At 24.0% G+C, this 19,754-nt stretch overlaps 1 protein-coding gene across 1 annotated transcript in view; it reads right to left on the reverse strand.

The window, feature by feature from the left end:
* Ddr (discoidin domain-containing receptor 2) overlaps positions 1 to 19,754 on the reverse strand; it is an 817,465-nt gene that overhangs the window by 458,341 nt on the left and 339,370 nt on the right. The window contains 2 exon segments of the mRNA XM_075294255.1: positions 10,607 to 10,708; positions 18,759 to 19,004. Of these exon segments, the coding sequence (XP_075150370.1) occupies positions 10,607 to 10,708; positions 18,759 to 19,004 (348 nt within the window).

The following is a 19,754-nucleotide window of genomic DNA, read 5'->3' on the forward strand; positions in this document are numbered from 1 at the left end:
ATAGCTTGTGTCGTTCGGATGTTGTTTTTATCAGACGGTCGGACGGACATGCTTAGATCGACTCCGAATTTCACCGCGACCCGAATATATATACTTTATGGGGTCTTAGAGTACTATTTCGATGTGTTACAAACGGAATGACAAAGTTAATATACCCCCCATCCTATGGTAGAGGGTATAAAAAATATACTTCGAAGTAAAAAATTTAGTTGTAAGCCGAAAGAATTTCTGTCCTTCAAATGTGGTTTTGGTTTTTTTTTTTGATACACACAAAATTGAAATGTCTTCAATCACAGAAATTATAGTATCTATTAAAAATTAATTGATACTGTGAATTGAAACAAAACAATTAAAAAATTTCTTGAATCAATTAAATTTTTAATTGAATATTTTTTAAAGCTCAACTAAGACTTTGTTTAAGGACTATCATTAGCGTTACACATCTTATCATCAATACCATAGTCATTCATATAAAAACCTAATATGGGAAAGCTGCGATTTAGTGTATTTGTCATGAAACTATTTTAAATTTCACTTTAAGGTTTTTAAAGCTTCATAAAGTAAATTAGAAAAACACTTCCACCCAACAAACGGGATTACTATTTCTTTAAAAGCATCGACAAAAAATCCATCTCCCGCACTCTCTCAAAAAACCACAAACTTCTAAATAAATTGCATACTTTCAGGCGATTAATATGGTGGCAATGGTCGTTTGCATACATTTTAGCCATTACATAGTACTCCAAAAAAGTAATGAAAAAAGATTTCATTCTTAGTGAGTTCTGCGTACAACTAAATTCATTTCATTTACTGCAAACATGGCTTAAAGCAAATTTATCGAGAGTACGATGAGGACGGGGAAACAGAAATGAAATGAAACATGGTACAAAACTTTCTAAGACATTCAAACTAAGGAACAGACAGCTAACTGATGTTGGAAACTTCTAGGAAATGCTAAGAGGAACATCACTTTAGCCAAAAGTGGAAGTTATACGGCGTCAAAAAGGAAACAAAAGCGTTTGAAACAATTTGAAGTGGAAACTTTGTTTTGGTATCATCTCTGGACAAGGGGTTTACAAGGAACGAGAGCTTCGTGGCGTTCACCATTGCACGACTGGCAATGATGAGTAGCTTCTCCCTGTCATTGTTGGACGTTTGGAGTTTGACGCTTTTATGCAATTTTAATTTGACCGCGTCTACCATCAAAGATTCAACCGCTTTTAGTCTATTCAAGTCGTATCAACTCTGAGAACAGTGGGAGACAATTTCAAAGAATTCATAGAATTTTTTTCTTTTGAGAAAGTTTCATAGACATTTTTTTCTTTGGACAAAATTTCATAATTTTTTTTTCTTTACAGAAAATTTTCACAGAAATTTTTCATTTAGCGGAAATGTGATAGAATTTTTTTCTTTAGAGGAAATTCATATACATTTTTTTATGTATAGAAAATTTCGTAGAATTTTTTCTTTAAAGAAAATTTTATTGAAATTTTTTCTTTAAAGTAAATTTTATTTGAATTTTTTTCTTTAGAGACAATTTCATAGAAATTTTTTCCTCAAAGAAAACCTGACAGAAATTTTTTCTTTAGGGAAAATTTCATGGAAATTTTTTCGTTACAGAAAATTTCATAGAATTTTTTTCTTTAAAGAATATTTCATAGAAATTTTTCTCTAGAAAAAATGTCATAGAAATGTACTTCTCTAGAAAAAATTTCATAGAATTTTTTTCTTAAGAGAAACTTTCATAAAATTTTTCATTAGAGAAAATTTCCTTGAAATTTTTCTTTAGAGAAACTTTCATTAAAAAATTTTCTTTAGAAATAGAAATATTTTTCCTTTGACAAAATTTCATAGAATTTTTCTTTTGTTAGAGAAAAATTTATAGAATTGTTTTTGTTAGACAAAATTTCATAGAAAATGTTTCTTTAGAGAAAATTTCATGGACATTTTTTCGTTAGAGATTTTCTTCATAGAAATTTTTCATTAGAGACAATTTCCTAGAAATTTTTCTTTAGAGAAAATTTCATAGAATTTTTCATAGATATTTTTTCTTTAGAAATAAAAATTTTTTCCTTTGAGAAAATTTCATAGAAATTTTCTTTTTTCAGAGAAAAATTTATAGAATTGTTTTCGTTAGAGAAAATTTCATAGAAATTTTTTCTTTAGAGAAAATTGCATAGAAAATTTTTCTGTAGAGAAAATTACGTAGAAATTTTTTCTTTAAAGAAAATTTCATACACATTTTTTCTTTAGAGAAAATTTCATAGAATTTTTTTTTTTACAGAAAATTTCATAGAAATTTTTTGCTTAGAGAAAATTTCATAGAAATTTTTCCTGTAGAGAAAATGTCACAGAAATTTTTTTTAAAGAAAATTTCATAAAATATTTTTATAGAAGTTGTTTCTTTACAGAAAATTTAATAAAAATTTTTTCTTTACAGAAAATTTAATAGAATTTTTTTTCTTTGGGGAAAATTTCATAGAATATTTCATAGAAATTTTAGTTGTAGAGGAAATTTCATAGAAAATTTAGAGGAAATGTGATAGAATTTTTCCTTTAAAGAAAATTTCATAGAAATTTTTTCTTTAGACAAAATTATATAGAAATTTTCGTTTTAGAGAAAATTTTGTAGGAATTTTTACTTTAGAGAAAATTTCATAAAAATTTTTACTTTATAGAAATTTTCGTTTTAGAAAAAATTTTATATAAATTTTTTCTCTTGTCTTTAAAGAAAATTTTATAGATATTTTTTTCTATAACGAAAATTTCATATAAATTTTTTATTTACAGAAAATTTCATAGAAATTTTTGCTTTAGAGAAAATGTCATAAAAATTTTTTCTTTACAGAAAATTTCATAGAATTTTTTTCTTTACAGGAAATGTGATCGAATTTTTTCCTTTAGACGAAATTTTATAGAAATGTTCCTTTTAGAAAAAATTGTACAAATGTTTCTTTAGTGAAAATTTCATAGAAATTTTTTCTTTAGAGACAATTTTATAGAAATTTTTTCTTTAGATAAAATTTTCATAGAAATTTGTACTTTATAGAAATTTTAGTTTTAGAGAAAATTGTATATATTTTATTTGTTTTGTCTTTAAAGAAAAATTCATACAAGTTTTTTTCTTTAGCGAAAATTTCATAAAATTTTTTTCTTTAATGATAATTTCATAGAAATTTTTTCGTTAGAGAAAATTTCATAAAATTTTTTTCTTAAAGAAAATTTCATATAATTTTTTTCTTATAGAAAATTTCGTAAAAAATTTTTTCTTTACAGAAAATTTCATAGAAATTTTTTCTTTAGAGGAAATGTGATAAAATTTTTTTCTTTAGAGAAAAACTCATATAAATGTCCTAAAATTTTTTCTTTAAAGAAAATTTCATAGATATTTTTGCATTAAAGAAAAAATAAAGAAAAGCTTATTGATATCTTTTCTTTAAAGAAGATTTTATTGAAATTTGTTTTCTTTAGAGAAAATTTTATAAAAATATTTTCTTCAAAAAAAACTCCGATAAATCTTTTCTTTAAAGAAAATTTCATATAAATGTTTTTCTTTAGATAAAATTTCATTGAAATTGTTTCTTTAGACAAAATTTCATAGAAATTTTTCTTTAGACAAAATTTAATTAAAATTTTTTTCTTTAGAGTATATGTGATAGAATTTTTTGCTTTAGAGAAAAATTCATATATTTTTTCTGTAGAGAAAATTTTGTAGATTTTTTTTAAGAGAAAATTTTGTAGAATTTTTTCTTATATAAAATTTCATAAATTTTTTTCTTTACAGAAAATTTCATAGAAATTTTTTCTTTAGAGGAAATGTGATAGAATTTTTTTCTTCAGAGAAAAATTCATATAAATTTCCTAAATTTTTTTCTTTAAAGAAAATTTCATAGAAATTTTTTCATTAAAGAAAATTTCATAGAAATTTGTTCTTTAAAGAAAAGTTAATTGATATCTTTTCTTTAAAGAAGATTTTATTGAAATTTTTTTCTTTAGAGAAAATTTCATAAAAATGTTTTCTTCAAAGAAACCCTGATAAATCTTTTCTTTAAAGAAACTTTCATAGAAATGTTTTTCTTTAGATAAAATTTCATACAAAGTTTTTCTTTAGACAAAATTTCATAGAAATTTTTCTTTAGATAAAATTTCATTAAATTTGTTTTCTTTAGAGGATATGTGATAAAATTTTTTCTTTAGAGAAAAATTCATATACATTTTTTCTGTAGAGAAAATTTCGTAGAATTTTTTCTTTAGAGAAAATTTCACAGAAATTTTTGCTTTAAAGAAAATTTTATCGAAATTGTTTATTTAAAGAAAATTTCTGTGAAATCTTTTATTTAAAGAAATTTTTATAGAATTTTTTTTCTTTAGAGAAAATTTCATAAAAATTGTTTTCTTCAAAGCGACTCTGATAAATTGTTTCTTTAGAGAAAATTTTATAGAAATATGTTCTTTAGAAACAGAGATAGTTTCGTTACAGAAAATTTCATAGCAATTTTCTTTCTTCAGAGAAGAATTCATAGAATTTTTTTTCGTTAGAGAAAATTTCATAGAAATTTTAATTTGAATTTTAATAGAATTTTTTTTTTGGGGAAAGTTGTATAGAAATTTTTTCTTTAGGGAAAATTTCACAGAAATTTTTGATGTGGAAAAAATTTCATAGAACTTTTTGTTTTAAATAAAATTTTATAAAAAATTTTTCCTTTAAAGAAAATTTCATAGAATTTTTCTTATTTCCATTTTGTAATTATGTCCCACTGTAATCAAACTGGCAAACATAGTTTGTCTATTTTCCTATTTTTACGAGTAAAAGTTTCATTTTATTGTTTTTAAACTTCATTTTGTTGTGGCAACAATTTTTTTCTTGGCAAAATGTCTTCTTTTGCATACTTTGTGGCGAATTGACGACGATAGAAACAAGGAAGAAAAAAGAAAACGAAATTTTCTTTACTCATTTCAAAATCTATTTGTTGCTTCAATGGCTAACGAAGTTCCTAGCTTAGTCAGACAGAGGACTACTTCATTTAAGATTGTTGTGTTGTCATTCTGCCATAATATGGCTTGCAGCGTTGCCATGGCTTAATATAATTCACAAGTTGTCCTTTTTTCGTTGTTGTTGTTCGCCTGACAATATGCAATACAATTTCTTTTGCTTGCAAAGACAGGGAGAGGAGAAATTGTGTTTTTTTTGTGGAATATATATTTTTCCTTTATTTTTGGTTTCGTTTAGTCTTTAAACATGTCATCGGATTTTCACTTGTGTTTTGTCACGCAATTTTCTGTTATAAAAATAAAATTCGTTTGCAATGTGTTTTTTTTTTTTAATTTCTTTCAACCTTTCTTGGTCTTTGACAAATTTTTCTTATATGTAGAATATTTAAGTTGTCCAATGTATTTTGATATATAAACTATACACGCTGACGTGAAATGTTTTCGCTCCTTTAAATTTCTATATAAATTTCACTTAAATTTCTATTTCACTTTATAGTAAAATAAAATAATACCCTGTTCCACAGTGTGGCGCAGGGTATAAAGATGTATACATATTGTTGTAAATCAAGATCTTCTCATTCAGAGTATCCCATAAATTTATGTTAACGTTTTTGCTAATCCCTGTATATCATTCAGCTCTTTATCTCCTTAGTCAACTAGAAAAGCTCTCTCCTGATGGACCAACTTGGAAGAATTAAATGTTTACGGAACAAAATTTTGGGTTAGAGAAAATTTCATAGATATTTCTCCAGTGAAAATTGTTTTTTTTTTTTTTTATAGAAAATTTGATAGACATTTTTCCTTTAAAACAATCATATAATTTTGTCTTTAGAAATATAAATTTTTCGTTAAATTTTTTTTTCTTCAGAGAAAAATTCATAGAATTTTTTTCATTAGAGAAAATTTCATAGAAATTATTTTTCTTCAGAAAAAAGTTGAAACAATTTTTCGTTAGAGAAAATTTCACAAAATTTTTTTAACAGAAAATTTCATAGAAATTTTTTCTTTATAGAAAATTTCATAAATTTTTCTTTCTTCAAAAAATTCATAAAATTTTTTTATAGAGAACAAAGTGTTTCTTTAGAGTAAATTTCATTTTTCTTTATTTTTTTCTTTATACAAAATGTTATAGAATTTTTCGCTTTAGAAAAAGTTGCATAGAGATTTTCTCCTTCGAGGACAATGTGTTTCAGTAGAGAAAATTTCATTGAAATTTTGTGTTTATAGAAAATTTCATAAAATTTTTCGTAAGAGACAATTTCATAGAAATTTTTCTTTAGAGAACATTTCATAGAAACCTTTTCTTTATAAAAATCATACATTTTTTTACTGGAAATTTTATAGAAATTTTTTCCAAAAAAAATTTATAGAAATTTTTTCATTATTCCTTTTTTTGACAAAATTATATACAATTCTTTTCTTTACCGAAAATTTCATAGAATTTTTTTCTTTACAAAAAATTTCATTGAAAATTGTTCTTGGCAGAAACTTTCATAGAAATTTTTTCTTTAAATAAAATTTCATAGATATTTTTTCTATACAAAAAATTTCATAAATATTTGATCTTTACAGAAAATTTCATAGATTTTTTTCCTTACAGAAAATTTCATTGAAATTTTTTCTTTGGAGCAAATATCATAGAAACGTTTTCTTTATATAGAATATTTTATAGATAATTTTTTTTTTATAGAAAAATAGCAAAAAAATCTTCTTTAGAGAAAATTTCATAGAGATTTTTTTCTGTTGTGAACAATGTGTTTTTTTAGGTAAATTTTCACTGAAATTTTGTGTTTATAGAAATTTTGATAGACATTTTTCCTTTAGAGAAACTTGCATAGAAGTTTTTTCTTTAGAGAATATTTTATGGATTTTTTTTTCCTTAGAGAACATTTCATAGATTTTTTTCTTCAGAGAGAAAATTTCATTGCAATTTTGTGTTTATAGAAAATTTCATAAAATTTTTCGTAAGAGACAATTTCATAGAAATTTTTCTTTAGAGAACATTTCATAGAAACCTTTTCTTTATAGAAATCATACATTTTTTACTGGAAATTTTATAGAAATTTTTTCAAAAAAAAAATTTATAGCAATTTTTTCATTATTTCTTTTTTTTGACAAAATTATATACAATTCTTTTCTTTACCGAAAATTTCATAGAATTGTTTTCTTTACAAAAAATTTCATTGAAAATTGTTCTTGGCAGAAACTTTCATAGAAATTTTTTCTTTAAATAAAATTTCATAGATATTTTTCGTTACAGAAAATTTCGTAGAAATTTTTTCTTTGGAGCAATTTTTATTGAAACTTTTTCTTTATATAGAATATTTTATAGATATTTTTTCTTTATAGAAAATAGCAAAAAATTCTTCTTTAGAGAAAATTGCATAGAGATTTTTTTTTGAGAACAGTGTGTTTTTTTAAGAGAAATTTTAACTGAAATTTTGTGTTTATAGAAATTTTGATATACATTTTTCCTTTAGAGAAACTTGCATAGAATTTTTTTCCTTAGAAAAAATTTCATAGATTTTTTTTTTCCTTAGAGAACATTTCATAGATTTTTTTCTTCAGGGAAAAAATTTCATAGAAATTTTGTGTTTATAGAAAATTTCATAAAATTTTTCATAGAAACCTTTTCTTTATAGAAATCATAGATTTTTTTTAACTGGAAATTTTATAGAAATTAAAAAAAAAATTATAGAAATTCTTTCCAATAAAAAATTCATCGAAATTTTTTCATTTTTTTTTTTTTGGACAAAATTTCATTGAATTTTTTTCTTTACCAAAAATTTCAAATTCTTTACAAAAAATTTCATTGAAAATTGTTCTTAGCAGAAACTTTCATAGAAATGTTTTCTTTAAATAAAATTTCATAGATATTTTTTCGTTACAGAAAATTTCGTAGAAATTTTTTCTTTGGAGCAAATATCATAGAAACTTTTTCTTTATAGAATATTTTATAGATATTTTTTCTTTATAGAAAATAGCAAAAAATTCTTCTTTAGAGAAAATTGCATAGAGATTTTTTTTTAAGAACAATGTGTTTTTAAGAGAAATTTTCACTGAAATTTTGTGTTTATAGAAATTTTGATATACATTTTTCCTTTAGAGAAACTTGCATAGAATTTTTTTCCTTAGAAAAAATTTCATAGAATTTTTTTTTCCTTAGAGAACATTTCATAGATTTTTTTCTTCAGAGAAAAAATTTCATTGAAATTTTGTGTTTATAGAAAATTTCATAAAATTTTTCGTAAGAGACAATTTCATAGAAATTTTTCTTACGAGAAAATTTCATAGAAACCTTTTCTTTATAGAAATCATAGATTTTTCTTAACTGGAAATTTTATAGAAATTAAAAAAAAAAAAATCATAGAAATTTTTTTCAAAAACAAAAATTCATAGAATTTTTTTTTATTTTTTTTTTGACAAAATTTCATAAAATTTTTCTCTTTAAATTTTAAATTTCATAGAATTTTTTTTCTTTACAAAAAATTTTATTGAAAATTGTTTTTAGCAGAAAGTTTTATAGAAATTTTTTCTTTAAATAAAATTTCATAGATATTTTTTCTATACAGAAAATTTCATAAATATTTGATCTTTACAGAAAATTTCATAGATATTTTTTGACGTTACAGAAAATTTCATAGAAATTTTTACTTTGGAGCAAATATCATAGAAAGTTTTTCTTTATATACAATATTTTATCGATATTTTTTCTTTATAGAAAATAGCAAACAATTCTTCTTTAGAGAAAATTGCATAGATTTTTTTTTTTTTTTTTTTGAGAACAATGTGTTTTTTTAGGGAAATTTTCAGTGAAATTTTGTGTTTATAGAAATTTTGATAGTCATTTTTCCTTTCATGGAAGTTTTTTTTAGAGAACATATCATAGATTTTTTTCTTCAGAGAAAAAATTTCATTGGAATTTTGTGTTTGTAGAAAATTTCATAAAATGTTTCGTAAGAGACAATTTCATAGAAATTTTTCTTTAGAGAAAATTTCATTTCTTTGGAGCAAATATCATAGAAACTTTTTCTTTATATAGAATATTTTATAGATATTTTTTCTTTACAGAAAATAGCAAAAAATCCTTCGAGACCAATGTGTTTCTAGAAAATTGTGTTTAGAGAAAATTTCATAGAATTTTTCTTAGAAATTTTTCTTTGGAGAACATTTCACAGAAACCTTTTCTTTATAGAAATCATAGATTTAAAAAAAAAACAAAAAAAAAAATCATAGAAATGTTTTCATTATTTTTTTTTTCTTTGGAAAACATTTCATAAAATTTTTTTCTTTACCGAAAATTTCATAGAATATTTTTCTTTACAAAAAATTTCATTGAAAATTGTTGTTTGCAGAAACTTTCATAGAAATTTTTTTCTGTAAATAAAATTTCATAGATATTTTTTCTATACAGAAAATTTCATATATATTTGATCTTTACAGAAAATTTCATAGAAATTTTTTCTTTGGAGCAAATATCATAGAAACTTTTTCTTTATATAGAAAAAAAAATCTTCTTTAGAGAAATTTTCACTGAAATTTTGATAGACATTTTTCTTTTAGAGAAAATTGCATAGATTTTTTTTCCTTACAAAAAATTTCATAGAATTTTTTTTCCTTAGAAAAAATTTCATAGAATTTTTTCTTTAGAGAAAATTTCATAGAATAATTTCTTGTATAGAAAATTCATAACAAAATTTTTCCTTTACAAAAAATTTCAAAGAGTTTTTGTTCGCCATAGAAAATTTAATATAATTTTTTTCTTTAGAGAAATTTGTATAGCAATGTTTTTGTTAGAGAAAATTTCATAGAATTTTTTCTTTGGAGAAAATTTCATAGCAATGTTTTCTTTGGAGAAAATTTCATAGAAACACTTTTTGTATAGAAAATTCATAGAAATTGTATCTTTAGAGAAAATGCCAAAGGCATCTTTCTTTAAGAAAATTGCGTAAAAAATTTTCTTTACAAAAAATTTTTTAGAGTTTTTGTTTGCCATAGAAAATTAAATAGACATTTTTTCTGTAGAGGAAATTATAGAGCAATGTTTTCGTTAGAGAAAATTTCATGGACATTTTTCTTTTTTTCATTGCAATTTTTGTCTATAGAGAAAATTTGATAGAAATGGTTTCCTTACAGAAACTTTCATATAAATTTCTTTTTAAAGAATTTTTCATAGAATTTTTTCCTTTAGAAAATATTTCATAGAAACTTTGTCTTTAAGAATATTTAATAGACATTTTTTCGTTATATAAAATTTCATAGAATTTTTTCTGTAGTATTTTAAAGCAATTTTTAGTTTATAGAAAATTTCATAGAAAATGTTTCGTTGCAGAAAATATTATACACATTTTTTTTTTCTATAGAGAAGATTTATAGATTTGTTGAGAACATTTCGTAAATGTTTAAGCTTTTATAGAAGTTTTTTTTTTTTGTAAGAAAAAATTTTACAGAATTTTGTTATAGAAAATTTTATTTAATTTTTTTAAGAAAATTTTATTTAATTTTTAGAGAAAATTTATAGGAACAAATTCCTTAGATAAAAACTAAAAGCTTGTTTTATTCTTATTTATAGAAAATCCTACCCTATTAACTATTTTACAATTTACCAACTTACCTTGTTGCTAAATCCCGATGCACGAAATTCATTTGTTCCAAATACTTCATGCCCGATGCAATTTGTGTGGCAATGTAAACTAGACAGCCATAGCTGCAGGTGGTGTACGTGTGGCAAAACGGTTGAGATGCAAGCAAATCGATGAGTATACAGCAAATTGTTTGTTACGAAATGTTGCAAGGATGTCACACACACACATACCATGACACCACAAAAGTTGTCGAGGATACCACAGAGGATAATAAAATATCATATCGATGTATGGTGTCAGTAGTGGTGGTTGTGGATTTTATTGTGATACGGGAATAGATTCGTATTGAAATTTGCCCAAGGCATCGAAAGATCCATGTTCGAAGTTTTGCCATCATGAAGCAAGAAGCAGTAATTATCATCAGTCGGGTATGTAGAATTGTATGCAGCAAATGTGTGAGTGTGTGCGCGCGTTGAGATGTCGTGGTAAAATTTAACAAAGTTTGTATATCCGGTTCCGGAAATATTTGAGTATGTATGTATGCATCGAATTAGCAAGGGGAAGTTTGTTGAATACATACGTGTGGTGTTAAGTATGAATGGGAGCATGTGTATGTGTGTGTACAATGGGAGATATATTTCGGGTATTTGAAGTTGTACCAAAGCATTATTATGCTCGTTCAGTATGTATGGTAAATTTGTATGACGCATACACACACACCCATACACACATAAAGGAAATAAACCCGAGACCGGAAGTTAAGCACAAAATCCAAACACCAAACAAGAAAACAACACCAGCACCAATGCCACATTCACCAAACAGCAACCGAGGTATCAACAGCCATAATATGCAGTCATGTGGCGTCATTGTTCAAAACACCCCCAAAAGATGTCATCATCACCAACATCATCATCAGCGGAGCAGTTCAATGCCATGCGATATCCCCCAAATATGGCGAAAGTACCAAATACCATAGCCAGTGGTGCAGGCCACATCATTATGGTCCCATGCAATCATCATCGTCGTGTTCAGGAACCAGTGTAGCAGTTGTAGCATGAGCGACAAAGTCATTTAGTAGACGGTACCGGAAACAAGATAAAATGTACCCAAAAAATATGGAAGAGAAAAAATGGGAAGAAAAAACAAGAAATCATGAATATGGGGAAATATATATAGAAAATGAAATGAAAAATATTGTGTCAGCGTGTTAAAGGGTCTTTCGAATCGAAAGATCCTATAAGGATTTATTATAATTTAAATAAAATAAAAATGTATACCTAGTATATAAAAATTAAATTAAAATTGAAAATCGACTTCAGATTTTAAATTTGCTAGCAATTTTGGGAAAATCCCTCTTGAAATCGTAAAGAACACAGAAATATATATTTTGGTAAACTATTGCTCCGACTAATTTATGTTTACCTTTATGATTTACCTCATTTTTGCTAAGAAAATAAAATAAGTTCTGATACTAAAAGACTTATAAGTTACTTTTTGATATTTTTAGGGGCAGGGGGCCTCTTCCCTAAGCAATTTTCCTAGATATTTTTAAACAAGTATAGTGGGCAAAAATAACGGCTGGCCAAATTTCTCCTGCCGCCATTAAATCCCAGCTGTATTTTGCCACAAATGGTCATAAATAGAAACTGAGCTTCAAATTGCTTAAGACTACTTTCTAAATTAGAGTGAAATCAAATCTAGGGACCTAGTTATAAAAGTGTAGCTATATCTAATTATTGACTAAAATTGACTTTGCGACTCAGGTTCAAATTGTTAAGATTGCTTTCTAGGTTAGAGGGAAATATTCGTACTGCCAGACCTTTTGAATGAATAATTCAAAAGGAGATAACTTCCACGACTAACGTGATATGTACACGAGTATTAATTGTACAATGCACAAATGCCACGGTTGCAAAAATGTTTGCATTAGAAATAATATTTTCTATACAAATAATATTTTGACAAAATTTTCTATAGAAATAAAATTTTGAAAAAATTTTCTTTAGAAATAAAATTTTGACAAAATGTTAAAAAAATTAAATTTTAATAAATTTTTTTATAGAAATAAAATGTTGACAGAACTTGCTATAGCAATAAAATTTTTTGACAACATTTTCTACAAAAATAAAATCTTGAGAAAATTGTCCATAGAAATAAAATGTTGATACATTTTTCTATTGAAATAATGTATTGACAAAAGTTTCTATGGAAATAAAGTATTGACAAAATTTTCTATAGAAATAAAATTTTGACAAAAATTTCTACAGAAACTAAATTTTGACAAAATTTTCTATAGAAACAAAATTTTGACAAAATGTTCCATAGACATAAAATTTCAACATAATTTTCTTTAGAAATAAAATTTTGACAAAATGTTCTATAGAAATAAAATTTTGACAAAATTTTCTAAAAAAAAAATAAATTTTAAAAAAATTTTCTATAGAAATAAAATTTTGACAAATTTTTCTATAGAAATACAATTTTGACAAAATTTCCTATAGAAACAAAATTCTGACAAAATTTTCTATAGAAATAAAATTCTGACAAAATTTTCTATAGAAATAAAATTTTGACAAAATTTTCTGTAGAAATAAAATTTTGACAACATTTTCCACAGAAATAAATTTTGACAAATTTTCCTACAGAAATAAAATTTTTATAAAATTTTCTTTGAAATAAAGTATTGACAAAATTTTCTGTGGAAATAAAATTTTGACAAATTTTCTACAAAAATAAAATGTTAACAAAATTTTCTATAAAAATAAAATTTTGACAAAATTTTCTATAGAAATAAAATTTTGATAAAATTGTCTATAGAAATAAAATTTTGACATATTCTCCTATAGAAATAAAATTTTGACAAAATTTTCTACAGAAATAAAAGTTTGGCAAAATTTTCTATAGAAATAACATTTTGACAAAAATTTTTATAGAAATAAAATTTTCACAAAATTATCTAAGAAAATCAAATCTTGATCATTTTTTCTATAGAAATAAAATTTTGATAAAATTTTCAATGGAAATTAAATTTTCTATACAAATAATATTTTGAGAAAATTTTACATAGAAATAACATTTGGAGAAATATTCTATAGACATAAAATTTTTACAAAATTTTCTATACAAATTAAATTTTAACAAAATTTTCTATAGAAATAAAATTTTCTATTGAAATTAAAATTTTGACAACATTTTCTATAGAAATAAAAATATGACAAATTTTTCTATAGAAATAAAATTTTGACAAAATGTTCTATAGAAATACAATTTTGACAAATTTTCTACACAAATAAAATCTTGCAAAAATTTTTATAAAAAGAATCACAAACAAATCGCAAAAGTTTTTTAAAGAAATAAAATTTTGCAAAAAATTTCTATAGAAATAAAATTTTGCAAAAATGTTCTATAGAAATAAAATTTTGACAAATTTTCCTATAGAAATAAAAAAATTATAAATAACAAAATTTTCTATACAAATAAAATGTTGACCAAATTTTCTATAAAAGTGAATTTTTTAGAAATCTTTCTATAGAAATAAAATTTTGACAAAATTTTCTACAGAAATAACATTATGACAAAATTTTCTAAAGAAATAAAATTTTACAAAATTTTCTATACAAAATAAAATTTTGACAAAATTTTCTATACAAAATACAATTTTGACAAAATTATCTATTGAAATCAAATTTTGACAAAATAATCTACAGAAATAAAATTTTGACAAATTGTCTATAGAAATGAAATTTTGACAAATTCTCCTATAAAAATAAAATTTTGACAAAATTTTCTACAGAAATAAAATTTTGACAAAATTTTCTACAGAAAAAAATTTTGACAAAATTTTCAACAGACATAAAAGTTTGGCAAAATTTTCTATAGAAATAACATTTTGACAAAAATTTTTATAGAAATGAAATTTTGACAAAATTTTCTACAGAAATAAAATTTTGACAAAATTTTCTATAGAAGTATAATATTGACAAAATTTTCTATTGAAATCCAATTTTAGCAAAATTTTCTATAGAAATAAAATATTGATAAAATTTTCTATAGACAAAAAATTTTAACAAAATTTTCTATTGAAATTAAAATTTTGACAACATTTTCTATAGAAATAACGATATGACAAAGTTTTTTATAAAAATAAAATTTTGACAAAATTTTCTACAGATATAAAATCTTGGAAAAAATTTCAAAAACAAAAAATTACAAAAAAAAAAATCGAAAAATATTTTTATGGAAATAAAATTTTGCAAAATAAAATCTATAGAAATAAAATTTTGACAAAATGTTCTATAGATATAAAATTTCAACGGAATTTTCCTTAGAAATAAAATTTTGACAAAATTTTCTATAGAAATAAAATTTTGCAAAAATTTTCTATAGAAATAAAATTTTGACAAAATTTTCTACAGATATAAAATTTTGACAAAATTTTCTATAAAAATAAAATTTTGCACAAATTTTCTATAGAATTTTGCAGAAATGTTCTAGGGAAATAAAATTTGGACAAAAATTTCTATAGAAATAAAATTTGGACAATATTTTCTGTAGGAAAAAATTTTGACAAAATTTTATAAAAAAATAAATTTTGACAAAATTTTCTATAGAAATAAAATTTTGTCAAATTTTTCTATAGAAATAAAATTTTGACAAAATTTTCTATAGAAATAAAATTCTGACAAAATTTTGTATAGAAATAAAATTTTGACAAATTTTCCTATAGAAATGACATTTTGACAAAATTATCTAAGGAAATCAAATCTCGAAAGTTTCTTCTATAGAAATAAAATGTTGACAAAATTTTCTATTTAAATAGAGTTTTTGCAAAATTTTCTGTAGCAGGGTGTTTCCAAAGTAACGGTCGTTACCGATATTCTGTGATTTTTTAAATAAAATTCCACCCTAAGAATATATGTCACGAGGATTGCTTAATTTTGGACCTACGAAAGTAGGTCCAAATTCGGTAGCAACCGAAAGCATTCATAAAAAAATTTAATTTCAATACTATTTTCGACCATCAAAAAAGTAACGGTCGTTACTTTATAAATGTTCTGTTTTCATATTTCGGAAACAAATATCATGTATTGTAAAATTTTGCACAGGATGTGTCAAGTAAAAAATCTGATTAAATTATTTGTAATGTTTTCTTTCAGTAATAGGTTTTTTTTTTCAAATCAAAGAAAATTATTTATCACAAAAAATTTTTCTAAAAAGTAACGGTCGTTACAATATAAAAACTTAAACGATTTTTGTGTTTGAATTCATTTATTGTGGGTAAAAAAAAAACATAAACGATAAGCTATATTCTATTGCATAATTCTTGCATACTTTTATCCGATATGGGAACAGTAAACATCATTACAATCTAAGCGTTTTAGGGTGTTGATGGGAGACACCGTGGTGCAATGGTTAGCATGCCCGCCTTGCATACACAAGGTCGTGGGTTCGATTCCTGCTACGACCGAACACCAAAAAGTTTTTCAGCGGTGGATTATCCCACCTCAGTAATGCTGGTGACATGTCTGAGGGTTTCAAAGCTTCTCTAAGTGGTTTCACTGGAATGTGGAACGCCGTTCGGACTCGGCTATAAAAAGGAGGTCCCTTGTCATTGAGCTTAACATGGAATCGGGCAGCACTCAGTGATAAGAGAGAAGTTCACCACTGTGGTATCACAATGGACTGAATAGTCTAAGTGTGCCTGATACATCGGGCTGCCACATAACCTAACCTAACCTAACCTAACCTAGGGTGTTGATTTTTAAAGTTGATATGCCTGTTAAGGGGTCATATACTTTGGAATTATCCAGCAATAAAATTTGATAAAATTTTCTATAGAAATAAAATTTTGATAAAATTTTCTATACAAATAAAATTTTGAGAAAATTTTACATAGAAATAATATTTGGAGAAAGTTTCTATAGACATACAATTTTTAAAAAAAATCTATCGACATAAAATTTTTACAAAATTTTCTATACAAATTAAATTTTACCAAAATTTTCTATAGAAATAAAATTTTCTATTGAAATTAAAATTTTGACATCATTTTCTACAGAAATAAAAATCTGACAAAGTTTTCTATAGAAATAAAATTTTGACAAAATATTCTATAGAAATACAATTTTGACAAATTTTCTACAGAAATAAAATCTTGCAAAAATTTTCAAAAAAAAAAAATTACCAAAAAAACAATCGCAAAAGTTTTTTAAAGAAATAAAATTTTGCAAAAAAAATTCTATAGAAATAAATAAACAAAATTTCACAAACTTGTCTATACAAAATAAAATTTTGACAAAATTATCTATAGAAATAAAATTTTGACAAAATTTTCAATATAAATAAAATTTTCGATAGAAAGAGACATTTGTAGGCAATGCTTTTCATTGTTTTGGCTACAGGTCAATTAAAAAACATAGGTTTGATGTTTTTATCTTATTGTTATTTCCAATATTTCGGTTGACTTCGTCAAAACCGTTTTCAAGGATTTATTGAAAATAAAAATAAAATAAAACCATCAATCCTATTTTTTTAATCTACCTATAGCCGAAACTATGAAAAATATTGCTTAAAACTAAAATAAAACTGTCAACGATAATCAATCAGAGAAATAAAATCTTGGCATAATTTTCTAAAGAAATAAAATTTCGACAAAATTTGCTAAAGAAATAAACTTTTGCAAATATTTTCTGTACACACAAAAAAATATTTTTCTGATTCAATCACGAAATTAATTGATCCAATTAATTTTTTAATTGAAATGTCTTCAATCACAGAAATGATAGTATCAATTAAAAAATTAAGTGACAGTCAATTAAAAAATTAATTGATACTATTAATTTATGTGATTGATTTTTATTTCAATTAAAAAATTTGTTGAATCAATTAAATTTTTAATTAAATATTTTTTAAAACTCCATTAAGATTTTAATTGGAAAAATTTTGGTGAAATTTTTTTCTGTGTAGGTATAAAATCTTGCAAAAAATTTTTACAGAAATAAAATTTCGACAAAATTTGCTAAAGAAATAAGAAAGGAAAAAAATTTTGACAAATTTTTTATAGAAATAAAATTTTGACAAAATTTTTTATAGAAATAAAATTTTGACAAAATTTTCTATAAAAATAAAATTTTGACAAAATTTTCTATAAAAATAAAATTTTAACAAAAATTTCTACAAAAATAACATTTTGAAAAAATATTCTATGAAAATAAAATTTTGACAAAATATTCTAAAAAAAATAAAAGTTGACAAAATTATGTATAAAAATAAAATTTTGAAAAATTTTTCTATAGAAATAAAACGTTGACAAAATTTTCTATAGAAATAAAACGTTGACAAAATTTTCTATAGAAACAAATTTTTGACAAATTGTTCCATAATCACAAAATTTCAACATAATTTTCTTTAGAAATAAAATTTTGACAAAATTTTCTAGAGAAATAAAATTTTGACAGAATTTTCTATAGAAATACAATTTTGAAAAAAATTTCTATAGAAATAAAATTTTGACAAAATTTCTATACAACTAAAATTTTGACAAAATGTTCTACAAAAATAAAATTTTGACAAAATTTCCTATTTTCTTTTTTGGTAAAATGTTCTCCAAATTTTGATTGATTTTTGTCCCGAGTGGCAACCGTGATACATGCCCCGTGTTTAATTCATTTATAAAGCAAAGATCATAGAGGGTGGTGGTCTATTGTTAAAACTAACTGTGAAAAGCGTTCTTTCACTATGGAATAACTCGTGATCTGTAAAAATTTTAAAAATTTGTCTGAAAATTTTAATTCTCTAAAACCTTTCATTCCTTTGATAAACCCTTTCCCTCAACTTTCAATGTGATAAAATACAATGTTGTAATGCGTTCATTATTTCTTCTCTCATACTGATTCGAAATAATCGTGGTCTTCTCGTGGCTATAGAAAAACTTTTCATGGTCTAGCATCATCAAATTTTAGTTGGTTTTTTTCTTTGGAGCAGAATAAGGAATGTTACCAGTTTTTGTTAGTTTTTGAAAGAAATACGAACATTTTTTTTGATAATGACATTAGTGCACCACCAACTACCCACCTTAATACATTCCCCTGATTCCCTTGCATTGGTGAAGATTTTGTTGTCATCGATGGCGATGATGATGATGATGACGATGATGCTGCTGGTCTTTTTCTTGCAGATTGTTCTTGTCCTACACCCGCTTCTATTGGTTCAGCTGTATGCTCCTGCAGGAATTGATTTAAATCACCCAGACAATCACTGTAGTCCAGAACCATACATATCGGTTCATCGCGTAGACAGGCGCCTACTAGAGGCGCCACATTGATATCTTTCAAACGTGATAATTGTTTGGCTTTCAGGCGAAACTCTTTGCTCATATGATCGGGTGCACCAGGTCGCAATGTGGCAACAGCTACCAAATTTGTACTGAAAGAGATGAAAGAATATGTTAACATTAGAAATTTTTTGATAAGGAAGATGGTGTGGAGCAAAAAATTCATATAGCATTTGATAGTTGGTGTTGAAGCAAAAAAGTGTTTACTTTTTTCCACTAAGGGTTGTTATTTTGGTATTCACAGAATAATTAGATTTGTGTTAAATGATTGGATAATTACTTCATAATAAAGAGAAAGATATGCCGTTAAGAACTATCAACCAAAGGGTCAAAACTATCAAGCTGTAGACATCTCCCCGAGGGATATCATGGTCTGGAAACTTTTCTTTTCAAAAAGTAATGGTTTCGTTGCTTGTTAAAAGTGAACTTTGTCCAAACGAATACCAGTATACCCCGACTATAAAAAATCTTCTCTTGTTAGAGCAAATTTTCCTTTTAAGCGTTAAGCCAACCCAATTTGCAACAAAATATACTGAAAAAAAAAATCTTACCAAATTCGTAAGATTTTGTCTTTACTCAAATTATTTTGGTATTGATACCTTAAGGGTCTTTAGAATTACGAATTTTTTATGAAAACTTTAGTCCATACAGGGTGATTGATATGTAATTAAACAAAGTAAAGCGCTATATGTTTTTCACAGTTTTTTTCACCCACCACCATAGAATGTTGATGGGGGTGTAAACTAAGCGTCCTAGAACGAAAAGGACTTTAATTCGTGACCACCCCCCAAAAATTGAAAAATCCACCCAAAACCTAAAAAAATTGAAATTTTTATATGAAA

The sequence above is a fragment of the Haematobia irritans genome, chromosome 2, assembly GCF_050003625.1.
Source record: "Haematobia irritans isolate KBUSLIRL chromosome 2, ASM5000362v1, whole genome shotgun sequence".
NCBI classification, from domain to species: domain Eukaryota; kingdom Metazoa; phylum Arthropoda; class Insecta; order Diptera; family Muscidae; genus Haematobia; species Haematobia irritans.